Source organism: Microtus ochrogaster, chromosome 4 (genome assembly GCF_000317375.1).
Source record: "Microtus ochrogaster isolate Prairie Vole_2 chromosome 4, MicOch1.0, whole genome shotgun sequence".
NCBI classification, from domain to species: domain Eukaryota; kingdom Metazoa; phylum Chordata; class Mammalia; order Rodentia; family Cricetidae; genus Microtus; species Microtus ochrogaster.
Window position 1 is genome coordinate 79,362,095 of NC_022011.1, and position 21,900 is coordinate 79,383,994.

The 21,900-nt window shown below is 42.1% G+C and overlaps 1 protein-coding gene across 2 annotated transcripts in view; it reads right to left on the bottom strand.

Annotated features, from left to right (window-relative positions):
* Abcb11 (ATP binding cassette subfamily B member 11) overlaps positions 1 to 21,900 on the bottom strand; it is a 73,144-nt gene that overhangs the window by 40,506 nt on the left and 10,738 nt on the right. For both annotated transcript variants that reach the window (XM_005346518.2, XM_013346032.1), the window contains exons 4-11: positions 19,345 to 19,396; positions 17,582 to 17,820; positions 13,199 to 13,286; positions 11,925 to 12,058; positions 10,745 to 10,916; positions 8,773 to 8,897; positions 5,506 to 5,680; positions 521 to 634 (exon numbers count right to left, since the gene is read on the bottom strand). In XM_005346518.2, coding sequence (XP_005346575.1) covers positions 521 to 634; positions 5,506 to 5,680; positions 8,773 to 8,897; positions 10,745 to 10,916; positions 11,925 to 12,058; positions 13,199 to 13,286; positions 17,582 to 17,820; positions 19,345 to 19,396 — 1,099 coding nt within the window. The remainder of the gene's footprint in view (positions 1 to 520; positions 635 to 5,505; positions 5,681 to 8,772; positions 8,898 to 10,744; positions 10,917 to 11,924; positions 12,059 to 13,198; positions 13,287 to 17,581; positions 17,821 to 19,344; positions 19,397 to 21,900) is intronic.

Here is a 21,900-nt window from a genome sequence, read left to right on the forward strand (position 1 = left end):
CACACACACACACACACACACACACACACACACACACACACACACATACACACACACACACACACACTTTCTTAACTCCTTCAGATCACCAGTCTCTTCCTAACTTGGAAGTTTCTCAACCAGAAATTCTTTCCTTGCTCTTACTTCCCAAGAACCCTATTTAAAGATCCCTCCCACTAGCCAGCCAAAACACTTAGTCCTATTTTATCTCTTTTATTAGGTCTAGCATTCTCTGATGTTATCTTTAAATGTTTATTTCTTCCCTGGTACGGTGGCTCACGCCTTTAATCCCGGCACACACAAGCCTGAGGCAGGTGGATTTTAGGGTCGGGTGTTCCATAGCGAGCACCAGACCACAGACAGGACGACGTGGGAAGACCCTGTCTCAAACAGACGTGATTTCTTTGCAGGTATCTTCCAGTATGAGTATGTGAGCAGGAACGCAATTAGTTCTACCTCGCAGCTCTTAGAACCTGCGCAGCCCATACCCCACTCCCCATTTCTTTTGGCTTTTACGCACCCTGTCTATTGTTTGGAAGATACTGGAAGCTGCTGACCGCCCAGTGGCAAAGACTTCCAAGGAAGAAGATGCGTGGCCGAAGTTTATAGCTGCTACTATGACACAGAGGAAAATCTGAAATGCAAAGAAAAACATAGTTTTCATACATTTTTGCCAGTTTGTGAACAATGCCGTTTATCGTTTGGAGCATCCTTGTGAATTCTTGAGATTTCTCAAAAATATTTAAAGTTAAGTTTACAGGCCTTTCAGAAATATATCGAATATTTTTTACCTTGTAAAGCGTTTCTCCATAGTTATACTTTAAAATATATTCTTTTAAAGCTGAGCATCCCTTTCCTGAGGGAATGGTAAAACCGGCTGATAAGAATAGTTTTTATCTAAACTGTTTTAAGACCACCCTCTCCAGAAACCTCCCACCCCAGCAAAGGAAGTCTTCTTGCATCCTAGATCCAGAGCTGGCAAACACATTCCGTAAAAGTCCCCTAGTAAATAGCTCAGGTTCTTCAGGCCATACGGGTTTGGAACCATGTACACACATGCCATATAGTACAAAAGCAAGCATAGCAATGCATAAATAAATGGCTATGGACATACCCCAATAAAGTGTATTTATAAAAAATAGAGACTGTATTTGGTGCAATGACTATTTTGCTGAGTCATTGACGTCTTCAATCAAAGACTAGAGGACAAACCCGTGCTTAGCCTGACATTATAAGCTGCTGCCTCAAACAATTTTCTTCATGGAGATTCTTAGAAAAGCCTATGAGTAAGAGAAAACAGACACATGCCCAATAAGATTGTAGAGGGCACACACACACATTCCAGGCAGAAGTTTTCTTTCAAAACATCATAGCTTTAGCCGTGTGTATAGGAAGGTAAGGAGAAAGTATAGGGAGCAGGCAATGCATGGGGCACCCTTCCAGGGGATTGGGCTCCGTGTCCCTTACAACATAGATATGGAGGAAGGAAAACTGGCTTCAGGGCCTCGCCTGTAGTCACTGAGACCAGAGCTCAAGTCAAATTCTTTGTCACTTGGCACATAGTCTTAACTTCACGGTCACCTTTCATTTCTGTAGTGGTAGAATCATGATGTCAATCACAGAATGAAGTTGTGCATATGATTTATGATAATTACATCAAACACCTCATTCAGTGCCTGTTGCCTTTTATTCACTGAGTGAATATTACTTTCTATTTTTACCATTATTCTTTATTATTGAACCCTGAAACCTAAAAAACAAACCCTCATTCAGTTCTTCATCTTTCCCTAATAGACCAGAGAGCATGTTTTTATCTGTACACAAGTAATACTAATTACAGTAATCTATGGGAGCTGTTTCTCATTTACACCCAAGGAAGCCATAATAGTTTTATGCACCACAAAATGTGCCAAATTAATCTGATTGTTAATTAGTTTAGGGGGTTAAAACATTTAACTTAACTTAAGAGTACTCAACTTTTGTTTTGCTGTGGAAAAGTATAGCTAAGAATTAACTCTCTCTGTCTTTTTCTCTCTGTCTGCCACACAGAGAGAAAGAGAGAGAGAGAGAGAGAGAGAGAGAGAGAGAGAGAGGGAAAGAGAGAGGGAGAGATATATTTATTAAAGGAAGTCTTTTGTTTTTTGTTTTGTTTTCTTTTGTTTTTACAAAGAAGCACTTATTAAGGCAACGTGTAAGCAGAGGAAGAAGTTGAGACTAGGAAGATAATAACGGATGATGAAAACATTAGCGATACACACTATCCTATGTCTATACAACGTAAGTGTAAGAACTATCCGCTGAAATGGTGGACTTCCCAGGGAAGGTCTAGCAGGTGTGTCCAACCAACACTGCCATCTGAAAGTTATGCAGTCAAAGTTACAAAACAAAACATAAAAATGTGCCCCTCCCCATCTTAATGTTTTAAGTAAGTTTAGAAAATTTGCTGGGCCACATTCATAGCTTCCTTTGGCTACTTGTAGCATGTGGGTGGCAGGATAAACACACATGATAGACGATCTCATGGTTGGAAATGCCAGGAAACTTAAAGACGAGAATCATAAAACTAGAAACTAGCTGCTGTGGTAGTTGAATGAGAAAGGCCCCAGGGGCTTTTTTTTTTTTTTTTTTGTATCTTTGCTCCCCAGCAGGTGGAACTGTTTGGGAAGGATTAGGAGGTGTGGCCTTGTTGGAGGAAGCATATCACTGGGAGTGGGCTTTGAGGTTTCAAAAGTCCATGCTATTTCCCAGTTATCTTCCGTCCCCCATGCTTGTAGAACAAGATGTAAGCTCTCAGCCAGGTGGTGGTGGCATATGTCTTGAATCCCAGCACTTTGGAAGCAGGCAAAGGGAGGTGGATCTCTGTGAGTTTGAGGCCAGCCTGGCCTATAGAGTGAGCTCCAGGATGGCCAGAGCTACACACAGAGAAGCCCTCTCTCTCAGCCACCACTTCACACTCTAGTGTCACGCCTGCCTGCCTGCTGCCATGTTCCCCATCATGACAGTCATGAACTCAATCTCTGAAACTGAAATCCCCCAGTAAACCTTTTCTTCTACAAGTTGCCTAAGTCATGGTGCCTCTTCACAGAAACTGAAAAGTCGCTAAGACAGTTATCACGGTGCTTCTGTTTGTTTTCCTGTGGTATAAGCACCATGGCCAAAAGCAATCTGGGCAGGAAAGGGTTTACTTGACTTACAAGTCAGCATCTATTATTGAGGGGAGCCAAGGCAGGAATCTAAAGACAGCAACTGAAACAGAGACCACAGAGGAACTACTCCCTGACTTGCTCCCTATGACTTACATAGTTTGCTTTCTTCTACAGCCCAGGACCACCCGCCTGGGGATGGCACCACCCACAGTAGAGACTCTCAGACACCAATCAGCAATCAAAGACACAAGACAAAACCATGCCCTACACACATGCCCTCAGGCCAACCTGATGCATGCCATCTCTCCATCGAGGCAAGTTTTCCAGGTGTGAAAAGTTGACAATTGAAGCTACGATAGGAGGAACGTTTTACTCAGAGCTTTCAGATGAGTTTGTGGATGTTTAATTTTCAATTTACTAATTCATTTCTCCTTTGAACGTTCATTCATGAATTCCTCTCTCTTTTCATAGGCATAGAATCAAAGAACAACTTTACTCAAGGAGTGTGTTTTTGCAATTTGGACAGTGCTGAATTTGGCTATTGGTAACTTTCGTTGGTAAATGCATAGTATAGAGCTTGGAAATGATTTTAATTACATTTATTTATCTGTCCATTGGGGCTGCATGTGTGCCACAGTGCAGGGGTGGAGGTCAGAGGATGCCTTGCCTGAGTCAATTTGCTCTCATGGGGTTTACGATCCCTTAGGGATCTAACTGACATCGCCATGCTTAGCAGAAAGAGCCTTCACCCACTGAGCCGTCCCACCAGCCCAAATGCCAAAGCTTTCAGAAGCAGGTGGATCAATAAGGGGAGGGAACTTTAGAGTCAGATTTCAGATCTACGATACTTTAAACTTGTGCAAAAGTAGATCTAAGTTGAAGGGAGAAATGCAAATTATGATAATACCACTTTTCATACCATCTTTCAAAATTGATAAAACACTTGAACATGTATTATCAGATTCAATATTTTTAAACAAAGTTCAAAGCTATGCCTGCTGTCCATTCTTCAAACACAAAAACAATTTTAAAACATTCAACTGCTTCATTATTACTCAGAATGACTGACATTGGACGTTCATCCCCATGGCCCATGCATACGTTCCTCAGTTTCCCCTACAGATGTTTGTAATAAATAGTATGTTTTGAATGATACATTTTCATGTAGTGAGCTCCTGGTAATTTCCATTGTTCAACTGGGGCCTGTTCCATCAAGAATCCGTAGCCAAAACACTTTATTTAAAAATCTTCGGTGAGGCTATTTCCATCACCACAGCAATGCCAGCCCCGCCCCCACCATGGACCTCATAGACCTTACTCTCTGAGGACAGAAGGGGGTAAGGATAAATGCAAACAGATGAAAAGTCTCCCAAGACACAAGTGCCCTGAAGGAGAACAGAGGCTGTAAAGAGAACTCGAGAATAGATGGGTGTGCAAGGCCTGGATGGGTGTGCAAGGCCTGGATGTGTGTGCAAGGCCTGGATGGGTGTGCAAGGCCTGGATGGGTGTGCAAGGCCTGGATGAGTGTGCAAGGCCTGGATGGGTGTGCAAGGCCTGGATGGGCAAGTGCAGGCTGTCACCTTCAGAGGTGATAAAATAAGGAAGAAAGGAATTGTCAGGGGCAACCAGAACACTTTTTTCTGTCCTGGACATATGAGCTGTCTATTTTCTATCAATGTTCCCCTTCCTCTGTGTTATAGTCTATGCCCCTGTTAGCCATCACACACTTACATGATTGGTTAATTACTCCTTATCTTTCCCAATGGGACAAAAAGAATCATATTTTTTTTTTTTTGCTGTCCACTGTGCCATGGATGGATTGACACACAGCAGGTGCCCGGTCAAAGCTTATGGACTAACTGAGAAGACATTGTGAATGAACGCAGCTCTAACATTCATGACGGCACGACATTCCACAAGTGAGTTATGAAATACGGCTGTATAACTTACTCCGTTGAAGATGTTCCTGACTTGATGTGTTAGTAATCACAAACATAACATTTAGGCACATATCTTGTACTATGACTAACTTCAGTTTTATAACCTGTTCATTTTTAGCTGAGAGGTCAATGATTTCCCATTTCCATGGTATATGGTCTTTGGGGACTAGCTGGAGGACCACCGCTGCACAGCTGCAAAATCTCTGGTTATGGAAATCATGAAATTGCTGCTCATCACCCCACATGTCCAGCTTTCTTCACTAAAGTCTCTTAATACTATTAGTCCCGCAGATGGACGTCAGCAAACCCCTGAGGCTTTCCTGCCTTGGACTTTAAAGCAATAATCCTTATGGATACTATGGAGACTTTTAAGATAAACTAGCAGGAAATACCATATATAGAAAACAAGACCAAAGTACCTGGACCAGTGTCCCTGGTGTGTACTCTTCTTCATCCAGGACTAGCGAGGAGCCGTACCAGAAGGCCAGCGCGTAACAAAGGAAAATGAGGCACCACATGTAGCCTGTAAAGAATCCCATCACCATTCCTTTTCTAATTCCCCAGCGCTGCGCGTACACAAGATTTTTCTCATACCTGTAAACAGAAAAGGTTTGAGTCAATGCCTGCTGGAGCAGCTCAGGATATAACATTTAAGGTAGGTCATGATGCAGAATTTTATGAGGTGATTATAGTCACCCCCAAACAAAGCTACTTAAGTCGGTCACAACTTGAATGAGGCACAGTGGGATAGACTTGACCCCAAGAGAAAACAATGTTTTAACAAATATCTTTGCTTGGGATCTATTACTATTTACATTGAAAGTATTTCTTTGGAATATATAGCAGGTTTCTATCAGAAAATAGGCAATTATCCCCAAATCAACAGCTTAGGCTAGTCACATGGTGAGTTCCAGACCAACCAGGGCTACACAGGGAGACTGTGTCTCAAAAACCAAAAAATTAAAAAGGTCAAAATATATTAACTAAATTACAAAAATAAATAAAATCTTTTTTCTTTTTTCTTTTCCTTTTCCAAGACAGGGTTTCACAGTATAGCCCTGGCTGCCCTGGAAATTTCTATGTAGACCAGGCTGGCCTCAAACCTATGTGCCTCTGTCTGCTGAGAGCTGGGAATAAAGGTGTGTGCCACCACCACCCAGCTATACAATCATATTTTTGACAACTACATCTATTTTTGCAAATTAAGTTTTACTTTCATTAAAAATTAGTCTCTGGAATGATTTGTCATAATTCATCAGGGCTAATTTTTGTTTGGTTGAATACAAAATTATAGAAGTTATTAAATGCATTTAACAGCACAGTAGCTTCACAAAACATGTTCAATTAAAAAGAAAGGTTATGAGTCTGTCCAGATGTCTCCAACCCAAGGACCCTCGATTGATCCCAGGACCCACACCGTGGACGGGGAGGTCTGACTCCTGCCCTTCACCCACCTGACCTGAGCCCACACACCACCTTCTTCCCCATCAAATAAATAAAATATCTTAATAAAATGAAAAACGTGCAACTTCAGTTTGGATCATGCTGTCATCTCCTTCTTCCTCTCCTTTTTTTCTTTCTCCCCTCCTCCAAGAGATGAACAACTGATTTTAATAAATGTAAACATCTTCCTGCCTGAGCTTTCTTTGTGCTGGGATGGAAGGCATGAGTCACTGCGCCAGGCTCCCATGGTCTTTGAAAATGTCAACTAAATTGGGTAGTGGTGGCACACGCCTTTAATCTCAGCACTGAGGAGGCAGAGACAGGTGGATCTCTGTGAGTTTGAGGCCAGCCTGGTCTACAAGAGATAGTTCCAGGACAGGCTCCAAAGCTACAGAGAAACCATGTCTTGAAAAACCAAAAGAAAGAAAGAAAAAAAGAAAGAAAGAAAGAAAGAAAGAAAGAAAGAAAGAAAGAAAGAAAGAAAGAAGGAAGGAAGGAAGGAAGGAAGGAAGGAAATGTCAATTAAATTATATTTTTGACATACATAAAAACTCATGGATAGTGATGGGATAAAATGCGATGCTTTGATCTGTGTACACATAATGTAATGTTTAAATTGAGTGCATATACAATAGTCTCAATCACTCATCAACTGGGAATGGGGGCAAACTAGTTTTTCTAGAACAAAAGAATCAGAGGTGGGAAGAGTTCAAGTTTAGGGACAGCGTTGTCTATAAGGCAAGTCAAAGTTAGCCTGGGCTACATATTGAAAAACCAAACACAAACCCCAAAGACAAACTTTCAGGATCCTTCTCTGCTTTTGGACTGCGCAGCACCTTGCTCTGCGTAGTTGTGGAACTGTGGATTAGCATATCAGAACCTCCTCCCAGCTTCAAACCCTTCCCTAACTCTTCCTCCATCCATCTCTCCCTGTTGCTCTGCCCAGCCTCTGACAGCTATCATTCTAACTTCTATGTTATCGAGGCTTTAGACTCCACAGATAAAAGTGCAATTGCGTAAGTCTTTCGCTTGACTTTGCCCATTGTTAAAAATAATAAAATTTTGTGGGTTTTTTTTAATGGCCAAACTGTCTCACTATATATATGTACTGCATTTTCTTTATCTATTGATCAATGAATAGTCACCAAGGTTGTTTCTGTTCCTTAGCTCTTATGAACACCACTACACTAAATATACTATGTAGACTTGTTACACATACTGATTTCATTTCCTTTCGTATGTCCCAAGCCCCGGGATTGCTGAATCACAGAGTTCTCAGTTCAAGGGACTGAGGAACTTCCTTGCTGTTTTACATAAGAGATCTACTAGTCTGTATTTTTACCAACAGTGTGCAAGGGTTCCTTTTGCTCCATATCCTTATTGGCCTTGCTATATTTAGCCGTTTTGCCAACCGATATTCTTACCAGGGTGAGATAGTATTGTGGGCTGGTTATGAGTTGTGTTTCCCTGAGAGCTCCTCAGGGCAATGGCACTGCTTTCACAGAATTGACTGCCTGTGTGTCTTCTTGCAAACTGTCCACTTTAACTCTGTTGTTCGTTTTCAAGTTGGATTAATCATTATCTTACTAGTGAGTTTTTTATAGTTCCTTACATGCCAGTCTTTCTATACCAAGCTCTCTATGTCAATCTCTCTACGTCAAGCCCTTGTCAGACGCAAAGTTTGTTCTATGTACAGCTTCTCCCTTTCTGGTGGCTGTCTTTTCTGTGAGTGATTTCCATCATGCCTGGGAACTTTTCAGTGTATCAGGATTTGTTTTGTTTTCTGAGTTTTCCTTGTCCTTTGCATTCCTGCGTTATGTAGGCTTTTCTTTAAAGACAGTAAATGCTGCTGAAGGCTGGCATGAAGTATAATGCATACATTTCTATATCACCAGAGTTTGAAACAAGTTTCCTGCCTATCTCAGCTCTCTAGAAACCATTCCCCAAAGTATACTGTATTGGGTGTGGTAACACACACCTTTCATTCTGGTATTTAGGTGACCAAAGCAGGAGACCATGAGCTCAAGACCACCCTGGTCTATATAGCAAGATCCACAGGGGAAAATGAGAACCCAAAACATTGTTTTAGACTTTTTAATGCACTCTGGTTGAACCACCTTGAACAAATACCCGCTCCTGTTGCTCCCCGTGTTGCTCTAAATGCCAGTGGATCTTCCACTTTGTATGAGACGAAGAAAAATCAGGGAACTGTATCAATTTATGAAATTTAGGAAATAACCTACCTTTCAATCTCTTTATTCTCACCACCGAAAGCAGCCACTGTTCGCATCGATGAAATGACTTCCTCAGCAACAGATCCTGCTTTGGCGTAAGCCTTCAACTCAAACTCTGTGAACTTGGCCACACTCTAAAATTCATCAGGGGGGAAAACAGGAAGTGAACCTGTCAGTCAATGGTTCAGTTAACAAAATGAACAGGTCGTATGGTTTAACAAAACACTGGATCTTTGCTGTAATAAGTGAAAAAAGCTAATTCAAGATTAGCTTGTGTTAAACGTCACCCTTGGGTGTTTGTAGCTTGATATATCAAAATGATATTAAAAGTCTGTCTCAATGAAAATGTTCTCAGAGTTAAAGTGCCCTCAAGTCTGGGAAGACTGGTATTTCAGTTGCTCTGCTAATGAGGCTCCTATGTCAAACTATGTCACATTCCATTGCTGTTGGAAAGAAGTCATTGCAGAATCTACAAACATGAGCGGCAAAGCCTGGAGGCCTCCGTAGGCACATGTCCAGAGCAGAGAAGGACAGAGCCACAGTACACAGGGACATGGCATTGCCGCAGCAACTCCAAAGGAGAAAGCACCAGGTAAATATTTTGACTCAAATATAAAGGGTTTACTAAATTTTTAATTTTTACAAATGGGAAAGACAACCATGTTTAGTAGGTTTTTAAAAAGCCACTTTTCTAAAATTGGATTTGGACCGAGTCCTAGGGAAAAGCAGCTGGGCACGGTGGCACACATCTGTAATCGCAGCACGTGTGAAGAGGAGGCCAGAGAATCAGGGCTTCAAGGTTCTCTGGAGCAAGGCAAGAAAGAGGCTTTGCAGGAAAACCCATTGTAAAGTTTGCAAGGTCTTGTGGGTTTTTAAAAGTAATAAAATATCTCCTTGACAATAGGTTTTTATGCCAGACACTGTACTTAATGTATAACATGAGTGGTATCCCGACTTATCGCACCATCAAGGCTGTATGGAAGGCGATGGAACTGGGGCTTCAAAGGGTTAATGCGTTTACTCTTCTGTCATAAACGCTAGTGAGTGGCCAGGTCACACAGCTTTATAAAGCTCTTTGCTGCTGTCACTTTCTATTGCCTGGGAAGTGTCATGGGTGGCGTGTGAACACTCTACTAGACACTATCACCTTGGTGATTGGCAGCTCCTGCTCAATGATGTCTAAGGATTGCTCCTACGTTCCCTTTGAATTCTACTGATAGCAAAACCCCAGCATGCCTCATACCATGACCCGTGATCTAAACATTTTTAATATGTTCTATAGATAAAAAATAATAATTCCTGAAAAGAGGGAAGACTTTTAACTGCAGTGACCCCAAACTCCTATTCCTACATTTGGGTCTGGATGATTGAAGTGAGGGACAGACCCTATACCAGAGATGACACTCAGAATGAATCCACAGAGCCTGGCCCTTAAATGGTTTAGAATGCCCAAAGGCACAGCTGAGAAAATCAGACATCTCATTGGAACACTTATTGCTGATCTATGTGTACTTGTGCCCTTTTGAGCATCTGAGCATGGGGAGCAACAGGACGGCTGGAGACCGGGTGGGATTTGATATCAGGCTCTCTTGAACACCTAGCTGTGAAGTCCTAAGTAGCTCCCTTCTGAGCTCCATTTATTGACTCCTAACCGGTATTAACAGTTTCCTTCTGAGTAAGCATTAGAGATAGTGGGTGTGAAATCCCTTAGAAAGTACCTGACAGAACAGGAGATGTTTCATGAATGCAGTAGATTGATGTTAGCCAAATAATAACCTTACTAAAACATCGTTAATTCATATTCTGTGGAGCATCATTTAATTCTGAGGAATAATCAAACATCAGAAGTCCATATAACGATAATCACCTTGACCATACATGGAGAAGGAACCCAAGTGTCATGTTTTGACCTTTCGTGACTGCAAATGTATATCTTCCTCTGAAGTGAAAAACAAATAAGTAAATAAACAAACATCCTTACCAGCCCTATGATGGCTGCTCCAATCCCAATGAGAGGACTGACAGAAATAATAACCAAGGTCAGTTTCCAGCCTCTGTAGAACCCTATCACGAACCCAGAGAGGGCTGTCATCATGCGCTGAATGAAAAGGGCCATCTGGTCGGCAATGGCTTCATTGATTTTATTAATATCACTGGAAACAAGAGAGGGGCAGATCAATACGACTGGATTCCAAGGACAGTTTGGCTTTGCTGAGTGGATTCTCAAAAGCACTTCAGGTCCTTCTGGTTTTCAGTGGAAACTGCCTAAGTTTGATAGTTGTTAGGGGAGAAGAAATTTACCCCATTGTTCAGAGAGATCTGTACATTTAGTTGCTACAGGTGGGGGTCCAGGGTTGCTAGGTGCATTGTTCGGAGGTGTGTGTGCGTGTGTGTGTGTGTGTGTGCACATATGTGTGCACATGTGTGCACACATGTGTGCACACACAGGAGCTCGGCTGCCAAGTACATTACTGTAAGCGGGAGGGTATGTCTAACGCAAACAGAGTCCCAAGTTACCAGCATCCCTCAGGCTTGTCTGCCTCATCTGCACAGTATACTTAGATGACCTTTGCAAGGCTTCAGAATTCAGTTCCTCAGGATCCCACTACTGTAAGCTGTTCCGGGGTCTGTTGTTTGTTTACTTTTTGTGTTTTGCTTTGTCACTGTTATTGCTTTTAACTTTCTTCAGGTCCTTTCAGAATTTCTGGGTTTGTTTCTGTGCCTTCATAGACATAGCAAAACAATTACTTCCAAGTGTATGTTTTCCATGTGTGTGTACGGTGTCATGACTGTCTCTCAGTTTTACCTTATGTCAAACAATGTCACATATCTAAACTCACTCCTGTAATAACTCATGTCTAATATTTTGACCAATAATCTACAAACAAATTTTAATAACCTGTCTTTTTTACTAACTATATTATAAGCTATTATCTATAAAAATGGTCATACCTATGAAAGTCTAATTTATTTTTATTTATTTATTTAATATTTTTTAAACCAAGGTGTCATATAGCTCAGGCTGGCCTTGAATACCCTTGAACTTCTGATCATTCTGCCTCCAGCTTTCACCTGCTAGACTAACAAGGACTTAACTTATAACCGTGGTTTTTTTTTTAATCAAAACAATACATTATAGCATAGTTGTACCAGCTACTTACTCAGAGAATCTTGAATTCAGCTCTCCCACTGAAGTGCAGTCAAACCACCCAATTTCCATTCTCATTATCCTCTGAAAGTAAATTTTCCTCATTTTCCTTGTTTGACGAGCCCCAGCGATGACCCAGAATTTTATCTGGAAGTGGACAGAGGCGTGTTCAACACGGCAGCGCCGAGCACATCCGTTTATCTCTTCTCCTATTCCCGGCAGCTCACACTTCCCATGGTTATGGTTGGGAGTAGCGGAAAAGAAGAGGGAAGTCGCTCACAAAGTGGCTCTCCTTGGACACTAAGGTACGAGCTCTGACACCCCCTGTTGATGGGAGGTGAGCTCAACGTTTGCAGGGGTGCCCAGAGATCCGGCTTTGACTCCGGTTCTGGCGGGCGGACAGGCCACTGTCTTTGAATTTTGCCTGTTGGGTTTCACTGTCTACATCAAGGGAAACAGGCTACAGCATCCACACTGAGACACGGATGCTACAGACTCGCTCTTTTTGCACACCACTTCCCTGCTTTCCCCTTGGTATAAACCTCTAGGCATCCATGTAAACCAAGTACAGTGTTCAAAAAACGATTTGAGGACAATATAAGACAAAAGTCACGCTCAAAGCAGGGAATCTCGTTTGTTGATAGAGTCCCCCCCCCCAAAAAAAGAGTAAAGAAAAAAGTGTCATGTGAAGACTCAGTAAGAAATGGATCAGTTTCTCTTTACAATTAACGTTACCTGGAATTCTTCCATAAGTGAAGTGGAGAATTCATTACCTTTGTTTCTACAGAAGGTGGCAAAACATGAAATATCTTTCTTCTCTAATAAAGCTAAGTAACCTTAAACCCTTTGATTACTTAAGACTAGAAAATCTGATTCAGAATTACAGAATTGGGCCTGGAATGCCACTTGGTTAGACCTCAGCAAAGAAGGAGAAAAAAAAAAGGAGTATATTCTTTGCTCTCTTAATCTCTCAACGCCCCACTTTCTCCATGCTGTTCAGCTTCAGCCTACAGATATACTGCAGCTCTTCATGCCTGGGCTGAGAAGAGCAGAACAGACATGGATGGTCAGGGGTAGGGAGGTCTACTCTGTCTCCCTGCGCAATGGCTTGCACCGACTGGTTCAGCTATCAGCTGAACTGTCCAGATCTCTCACATCTTTCTTAAATAGACCTGCGGTTCTTAGGGTTTCTGAACAGCTTAAAAACTAAAAGCAGCATTTCCAGTTTCATCATGGTGTCTACGAAGCCAGATGTTGGTCTGTAAAGAAAACGGAGGTTCAACTAACTTGAATGTATCCTAGGAGAAGGACAATCGCACCGATTCCTGCGTAGATGCCCGAATACGTCATTATTTCACCTTCGATGTCCAACAACCTTAAAAAGAGGGAAAAGCGCTGAGATTTACAAGTAGCATCCAGTTATCAGAGTTTACACTGGTAGGTTTAGAGGACTTTAATGTAAACTTACTACATATTTCTCTTAAATAGGGGAAGGCATTGTGCTTCATTAGTGTAGTGTTATAACTGATCCAGTTAAATCCCTAAATAGTGTTTACAGCAGCAATTATGCCACAAATATGTTCACAATCTTCATTTTCTTACACAAAGATGCTACAACACATGGCAGTTTCTAGAAAAGAGTGGACCCAGAGGGATCCAGCTCGGCCCCTCTTGCTCATTCACACGCAGAGAAAGATTTTAACCAGTCAGTTGGACTGTCTGCAAAGACAGTTCTAGAAAGACATGAGCTGTAATTAAGAGTTTACTGTTTCACCCCTCTAGGGGATCAGCTACCTTTTCACTTTCTCCACCCCAGAGGAACATGTTAAAATGTGTTTGTCGTATTCCTAACGGGGAAGAGACAGACCCTCCCATCAGCCCAGCTTTCCACTGACTATAGCCCACAGCATCTCTCACTAGGGTTAGTTCATGAGTTGAAGAGGAAGTAGCAACACAGAACCCTAAGCAGCTCTCTCCACTCCCGCAGAGATGTCGTGCTGTGTGTGACACAGGACTTGGGTGGACAGAGCCGGGCAAGGGAGGAACCAACACTCCGAAGCTGTTTCCAGGAAAGAAGGGACTTCTGCAATGTGAGAATTAGCATATTTATTGATATAGTTTAATGGCGCGGACCCCATTTATTTAGGAAAGGAAAAGACAGAGGAGGTTCTTCAGTGCACACGTCCCCAGCCTGCAGGTTTCAGCTGTCACCGTTCCCTAGTAACCTGAGTTTGGCTCTAATAGAAAAAAAAAATTTTCTCTTTTATGTGCCCTGCTTCAGATTTCAGGTCTAAAAAATCTCATTGCCTAGCCTAGAACATGAAAGTAACCTCAAATACAGCTATAAAAAATGATAGTTTAAAAAACATTTAAGTTCAGGGGTCTCCTGAGTCTACCTTCTTACAGCTTTTACCTCTATTCCCCATGAACCCCTAGTTGCTCTGATATCATATTATTAGAAGTTATCTTTCCTCCATTGAATTTACTTCCATTCTTATTTTAAAAAATGCTTATTTTTGTGAGCAGGTTTCTGAATACTGTCTGTCCACCAATACCATCAGTCTCTATTGCTGTGACTACAATTAATATTGAAATTTGGTAGGTTCTTTTTATTTTTAATGAATTTAGTTCTAGTTCTTTCACTTTTAAATACATATTTTAAGGCAGTCTTTACCTATGTACTCAAAGTAAGTGTCCAAGAATTTCTCAGTTAAGAAAGTGTAGCATATACACAATAGAATACAATTTAGCCTTCAAAAAGAAGGGGACGCCCTTTCAGCTGGAAGCCTTTTCATGAAGTGAAATCAGCCATATACAGGAAGTGATGTCATGCAATCTCACACAGAGAATCTGAAAATTGGAACCCACAAGAAATAATAAAATGGTATTCAGGAACTGGGAGTGAGGAAACCAGCAGATTTTTATCAAAAGATAGAAAATTTGGTAGCAAAGGAATCCAGTGTAAGAGTCCCATTGCACAGCACAGCTACAGCTAGTGACTGTGTCTTTGAATACTTGAGAATTCTAAAGGGGGGCTTTTAAGTGTTTGCATCATAAAAAGTATATATAATGATATATATGTTGATTAGGATAATTTAGACACCCTACAATGTATACAAATGTCAAAATGTCTCATCGTACAAAAATATATTTGCAATCTTAATGTATTAACTCAAAAATTTATCAGAGAAATAAATAAACCAGAACAGATTTATATACAGCAAAGAGACTGAAGCAACAATCAAAAGCACCCAGCAAGGGAAAGACTAGATGGCGTCACTGATAAATTTTACCAACTAGTTAAATATTGATGTAAACTTGAAAGAAATGCTTTCAAATTCACTCTGTGATTCCAAATTAATAAGAAAAAATGAAGAAGTACATGGTGATATGTCTAATGAAGAATCCTAGACAACGAGGAGACCCGGGAAATGCTCAGTTGACAAAGCACTTGCCACATCAGCACAAGAACCTGAATCTGATTCCCACCACTCATGGAAAAGCCAGTTATGCCCCCATGCACCTACAACCTCTGCAAGAGACAGGAGGACCTTTGGGGCTTTCTGGTCAACCATCTAGCAGACTATATAAGCTCTGGATTCAGTGAAAGACCCCAACTCAAATGATATAACCAGTGAGCTCTCGGGGCCCCAGCAGATACCTCCACACCCATGCTCACACAAATGGCCCTGGTTGAACCCAGTGGGTCCCAAAGCAAAAACAAAACACAAGACCTAAAAGTGGGATAGGGACATACTAGCAGAAAGAGGAAAGGATTTTGTGAGAAGGATAATTGAGGGTGGCGAGACGGCTATGCCCAGAGTGTTCTATATACGTGTCTGAAATAGATCGTAAATTAATTTTAAAATGTAAATAAAAATATGATGGGGAACGGAAGACATCCAATGAAGGCCTCTTGTCTCCATACACATCTGCACACACAAGTTCACAAACTCTAACAGAAGTTTTTGCCAAAATAAGTACCTCTTAATGGCTAAAAACCTCTCAAACCAGGAATAGAAGGCAACCCCTTCAATAGATCAAAGGCACCTGTGAAAACCTACAGCTCGCACCATTCACAACGGTGAAGGACTTCAAAGATAAGACAGAGACAAGGGCGCACACTCTGGTGGCTCCTACTCAACACTGCATGGGAAGACTGGCTCAGAGCAGCAAGACAAGAAAAAATAAAACTAAGAAAATAAGGCATTCAGTGAGAGATGAATTCTGGTCTCTAATCCTTATCAGTGTTGCTGAAGAAGAACTATTTGTAAGAGTTAGCTTTCATATCCCACCCAATAAAGAGGAATGTACAATCCAAGATAGCAAAAGTACAAAACCAGCTCCTGCCGCGGCCTGCACATGAACCTGGCTGAAGTTATTGCCTTGCCTTACAGATCCCTGACCAGCACAACTATTGTGCCATAATTACGCAATCGTGTATCCTTAACAATGAGTTCTTCCAAGAAAGGCTTTTGAAAGAATTAGGTAACTTGAGAGGCGTTTTAACCCTGACCCATGAGAAAATGTTCTCTCCCTTATCTGGGGATACACCCAACTCCATTTTCAAAACACTCTCACCCCACAACTGTAAAAAAAAAAAATGGTACTCATAAGCGATCTCCCCAGTGTCTGCTTATTAATTTTGAAAGGATGATTCTCTGCCTTGCATAGAATTTTGGGCTTTGCCTCACCGAGCACCATTAGTTTATAACTAATGTTTTATGAATGATCACTGGATGAATGGCCATCTGGCTGACTAGACCAAGGCTCTGCGAACAAAGAGATGTGACTCACAGTGGGTCCCTGAGGCCTCTACAAGTTCATGTCACTCAGTTGACATCTCAAAGTATTTTTGATTGAAGGAGTGAAAGACCCTCAAAGTAGATGACGTGATGGAAGAATTTTAATGATTTAGAAAGACCCATAATTTAAATCAAGCCTGTCAACATTTTTCAAAATTTAATATGAGAAACAAAAACGTATTTGAGGCAGTCATCCTAAGAGCCTTTCTAGGAAGGATAGGCCCTTCCTTGGACCCATGAGCCTGAGCATATGGATTCATAGATGCCAGTGAACTTGTTCTGCACCAGAGGCCACACAAGGCAGGTGTAAGGTCCATGCCACCACCACGTGAGTCAGCACACGTGTGCTGCAGACTCACTGATTACAAAGCGGTCTGTCTGTTGGGTGTATCTCAGACTGAGGTAGTCTGAGTTCTGGCTATTTCTTCAGGGCCACAGGACCACAGTAACTTAGTTATTGGCTGTAACTATTAATTCTTATTCCTCTAATGCAGCATGCACATGAAACACACAGAGAGGGGACAAAGCCAAGGGGCAAAAGGAGACTAGCAGGGAAGGAGCTTTTGTCTAGGAGATTCAAGTGAAATTCAGTAATCTCTTTGGTGGCAATACGTATTGACAGTGTCCTGCTAGGGCTTATAGTAAACTAAGTCTTTAATTGTTGCTGGGTGCTTGATCAGCAATTCCTGTTGATGTTTTGAGACCAGAAAGGGCAGAAATAACTGCAAGGTTAACAAATTTCTATCAACATGGGTAAATTTGTTTTTCTGTTCTTTTGTATTAGGTGCCATTCCAACTCAGTCAATATTGCCTTTGGATGTTTTGAATTCTAATTTAAGATACAACGAAAAGAAAAATAGCCTACCCACATGGTGTTCCATTTGTCACGTTCTGGTTGAAGGAGTTGTTGATCCATACGATGGTGTTATTTATACACGCTTTTCCTGGAATCGCGAGTTCTTGTCTTTCAATGTCATACTCAATAAAAATATCTATCATTATACCAAAAATAATAAGGATGCCTGGCTGGGCCATTCCGTGAAGCATTGCACACAGACTTCCCACAAACATCAGCCAATTGTCAGTCGATGAAGAAAATCGAAACTTGAAAAACAAAGGGTTCAGAGATTATAGATGAAACGCAGGGCGGACAGAAGGCCTATTTGATTCCACTTAGATTCTGATAAACAGCCTTCAACACCAGGTGCTTGTGGGAGTGATGTCTGAGCAGTGGTCTTCACACTAATCACCTATCAATTCTCTACGACCTTAGACTCTTACATTACATCCGAATCTTTGAATCTTGTCTTCTCAGGCCAGTAACTGACTTCACTACCCTGTAAGCTGTCATCATGGGAGCCATTACCAGCTAGATATACTGGGTGAGCATTCAACAAAGCAATAAGTTAAGGGGAGGATGGGGGGAACTTAGGGAAACAGGATGATTGGGATAAAGGAAGGTTGGATAGGAGAGCAGGGAAGCACAATTCTTAGTTAAGGGAGCCACCTTAGGGTTAGCAAGAGACTTGAACCTAGAGTGACTCCCAGGAGCCCAAGGCGATGTCCCCAGTTAATTCCTTGGGCAGCTGAGGATAGGGAACCTGAAATGACCCTATCCTATAGCAATACTGACGAATATCTTGCATATCACCATAGAACCTTCATATGGTGATGGATGGAGATAGAGACAGAGACCTACACTGGAGCACTGGACTGAGCTCCCAAGGTCCCAATGAGGAGTGGAAGGAGGGAGAACATGAGCAAGGAAGTCAGGACCACGAGGGGTGCACCCACCCATTGAGACAGTGGGGCTGATCTATTGGGAGCTCACCAAGGCCAGCAGGACTGTGACTGAAAAAGCATGGGATAAAACTGGACTCTCTGAGCATGGCGAACAATGAGGGCTGATGAGAAGCCAAGGACAATGGCTCAGGGTTTTGATCCTACTACATGTTCTGGCTTTGTGGGAGCCTAGCAATTTGGATGTTCACCTTCCTAGACATTGACGGAGGGGGGAGGACCTTGGACTTTCCACAGGGCAGGGAACCCTGACTGCTCTTTGGACTGGAGAGGGAGGGGGAGAGGAGTGGGGGGGGGGGGAGAAGGGTGGGAGGAGGGGGAGGGAAATGGGAGGCTGGGGGGAGGCTGAAACTTTTTTTTTTCCTTTTCTCAATAAAAAACAAAAAACAAAAAACAAAAAAAAAGCAATAAGTTGCCTCTCAGCTTGGAGAACCCATCTGGACAGTGAGCAGATTTTTTCTTTGAAATGCCTCCACCCTACACAAATCTGGGATAAATCCCTAAACTATGGAATTTCCAAAGACTTCTCATAAGAATGGCTATATATGATCTATTGTTTTGGGAGTTATTGTGATAGGGATTTTTTTCCTTAATAAAATTATAATTGTGAGTCCGCTGATTCTATTCCAAATGGTTTTGATGATATTGGAGATGAGCACTGAATTTCTAATCACTATTCAGCGTGTTACCACACAGGTAAAGCACATGACTGCATGGTTGGTCATGGGTTAAATTCTGCCAATATGACTAAAGAATTGGCACTTTCTCCAGTATGTGAGTCATTCACAGTTGCAAAATCAGCCAAATAAGTCAGCATGGTTTTATTACCAGTTCAAAGAAGCCAACTTGAAACTCTTCACCTTTCTTTTTCTCTTGTGACCTGAGGAGAAAAACAGGCATTTAAAGGTCTTTGTTTTTCCCCAAAAAAAACCTGATGAAAATTTCTCCCTACGCATTACTTCCTGAATCATTCTTTAGTAAGAAAGAATGTTCCCTCTGGCTGGGAAATTCTGACCAAACCCAGTATTTTAATGTATTTTGCGCACATGAACTCTCAACACCTGTGGATGCCTGGACAAGACCTGCACAGGGCTACACTAGTCAACATACCGGACATACTGGATGGGGGAAAGGCTCACAAGGCCCCATGCTGTGGGACAATCGTTTTTACCCTGTAAACATTTGTTTTTTGTACTTGTTTAATAAAATGCTGATTGGCCTGTAGCCATGCAGGAAGTATAGGCAGAGCAACCAGGCAGGAAGTAGAGATGGGGCAATGAGAACAGGAGAATTCTGGGAAGAGGATTCTACAGTCTGCAGTCATGATCCAGACACAGAGCAAGCAAGATGAGACTGCCTCTCTGAAAAAGGTACCAAGCCATGTGGTTAACACAGACAAGAATAATGGACTAACATAAGTTTTAAGAGTTAATAAGAAGCCTGAGCTACTGGGACAATAAGTTTATAATTAATGTAGACCTCTGTGTGATTTCTTTGGGACTTAATGACTGTGTGAACCAGGCTGAATGATAGCTGGGAGGGACAGAAACCTCAGTCAACAGCCCCACACCTAGCTGAGGAGTCACAGGCAGTCTGTGGCATCTGAAGATGTATATGGGGGAGTCCATTTTCCTCAGGAATGAGACCCTCAGTGGACTGCCCATACTCCAGAGGTCAGCCATAGACTCATGTATACATAGGTAATAGTAAGTGGAATCAGCAGAAGATATAAAATAAAGATAGTCTAGTTCTTCCGAAGCCAGGCATTTGGCCTTTGCCAAATGTGCTCCCTCCCAAAATGTCCTTTCTTAGACACCCACAAAGCTAGACAGTTACTCTAACTTTGGACTTTCACTCCGAGTCTCCTCGAGCTCCTCAGCAGGGCGTTCCCTAGCCAAGATGGTTAAGATTTCAATAACATCTCCCCTGCCACACACATCTTAAACCTTCGCTTCCAATTCTTGCTTTTATCAGAAAAAAAAAAGTTACACATTCTCAGTAGCTACCATGCAAAGTTTTCTAAATTTATATTGTTTATTCTGTCCGAAATGGGATGTCTTCATCATGGCTCAGTGATCTATGCAGAAGTGAAGGGAGAAAGACTCTAAGAGGCAGAGGTGATGGAGGACGCCAAGTCCTGTTGAAATAAGACTGATGCAGACGTGAACTCACAGAGACCGTGGCCACACACACAGGACCTGCACAGCTTCAAGCCAGACAGGGTCCCAGCACTGAGAGGAAGAAGGGGACACGGGATCTCACCCTGAACAAAGAAGCTTTTGCTATTGATACCTGTTAGCAAACAGAAAATTCATTTTCTCCAACTGTGTGTCACTGGGTATATATAGTGGATGGGTGTATAGTTCGGGGCAAGCCCCATGCCCAGGAGTAGCTAACACAAAGTAAATTCCCTAATAGCTTGTCTGTTGGTTACTTTTTAAATTCCCTTTATATATTTATTTTTGACATTCTTTGCCTTATTGTGGGTTTTTGGTTTGTTTGTTTTGGTTTTCATTTTTGTGAGGTTTTTTTTTCTGAGAGAGAGAGAAAGAGAACATAAAGTTCTGTAAGTAGGGAGATGGGAAGGATGTGGTAGTAACTGGAGGAGAAAAACATGATCAAAATATGTTGTATTAAAAAAAGTTAGTGAAAAAATAACATAACCTCCTCTGGATAAAGGGGCGACTCTGTTTCTTCTCTGCCCTCCAGTGGGACTTCCCGAGGACTGGGGCCACCTGATCCCTCCTAGCCCAGAGTTAATCTTACCACTGCTACCAGCTCCTGTCATGAAGTACTTCACACTTAAACCAACTTTCTACCATCCCCCATGTGAGGAGCTCATGTGGTGCAGCTTTTCCCAGGCAGACCCATCTAACCCTGCCCCGTACACATGTTTACCTGTCAGCTCAAGCTGGCGTTCTGAAGAGAAAGCTCTAAGAGTTCAATTTGAGGAATATAAAGTCGCCTCAGGGAGGGGAAGGGGGGGAAGAAATGAAGTTGGAGGAGCTCCTAGCACTCGTGAAACCACACTTATCATTCCGCGCTTTCCTGCTTGTTTGGGCTGGCAGTGGACTGGGATGCGCTGGCAGAAGCCTGGACTAACCAGGAAGGGATATCCTATGAGGCTTTAAGGAGAAGAAAGCATTGTACCCATGCGTGGGAAGTAATGCGTATGAAAATGCTCTGCTCTGCATTTGCAGAAATGAAATGAAACGAATTTCTGCCCTGGCAATGCTGACGCACACATGGGCAGGCCGTATATGGCAGTTCTATTGAACTTGTCCATGTTGAGTTTCATGGTCTAATTGATAAGGGTGACTGATCAGGTCTCTTCCTCAAGAGGGCGCCAAATCTCATGACAGATGGTTGTGAGCCACCATGTGG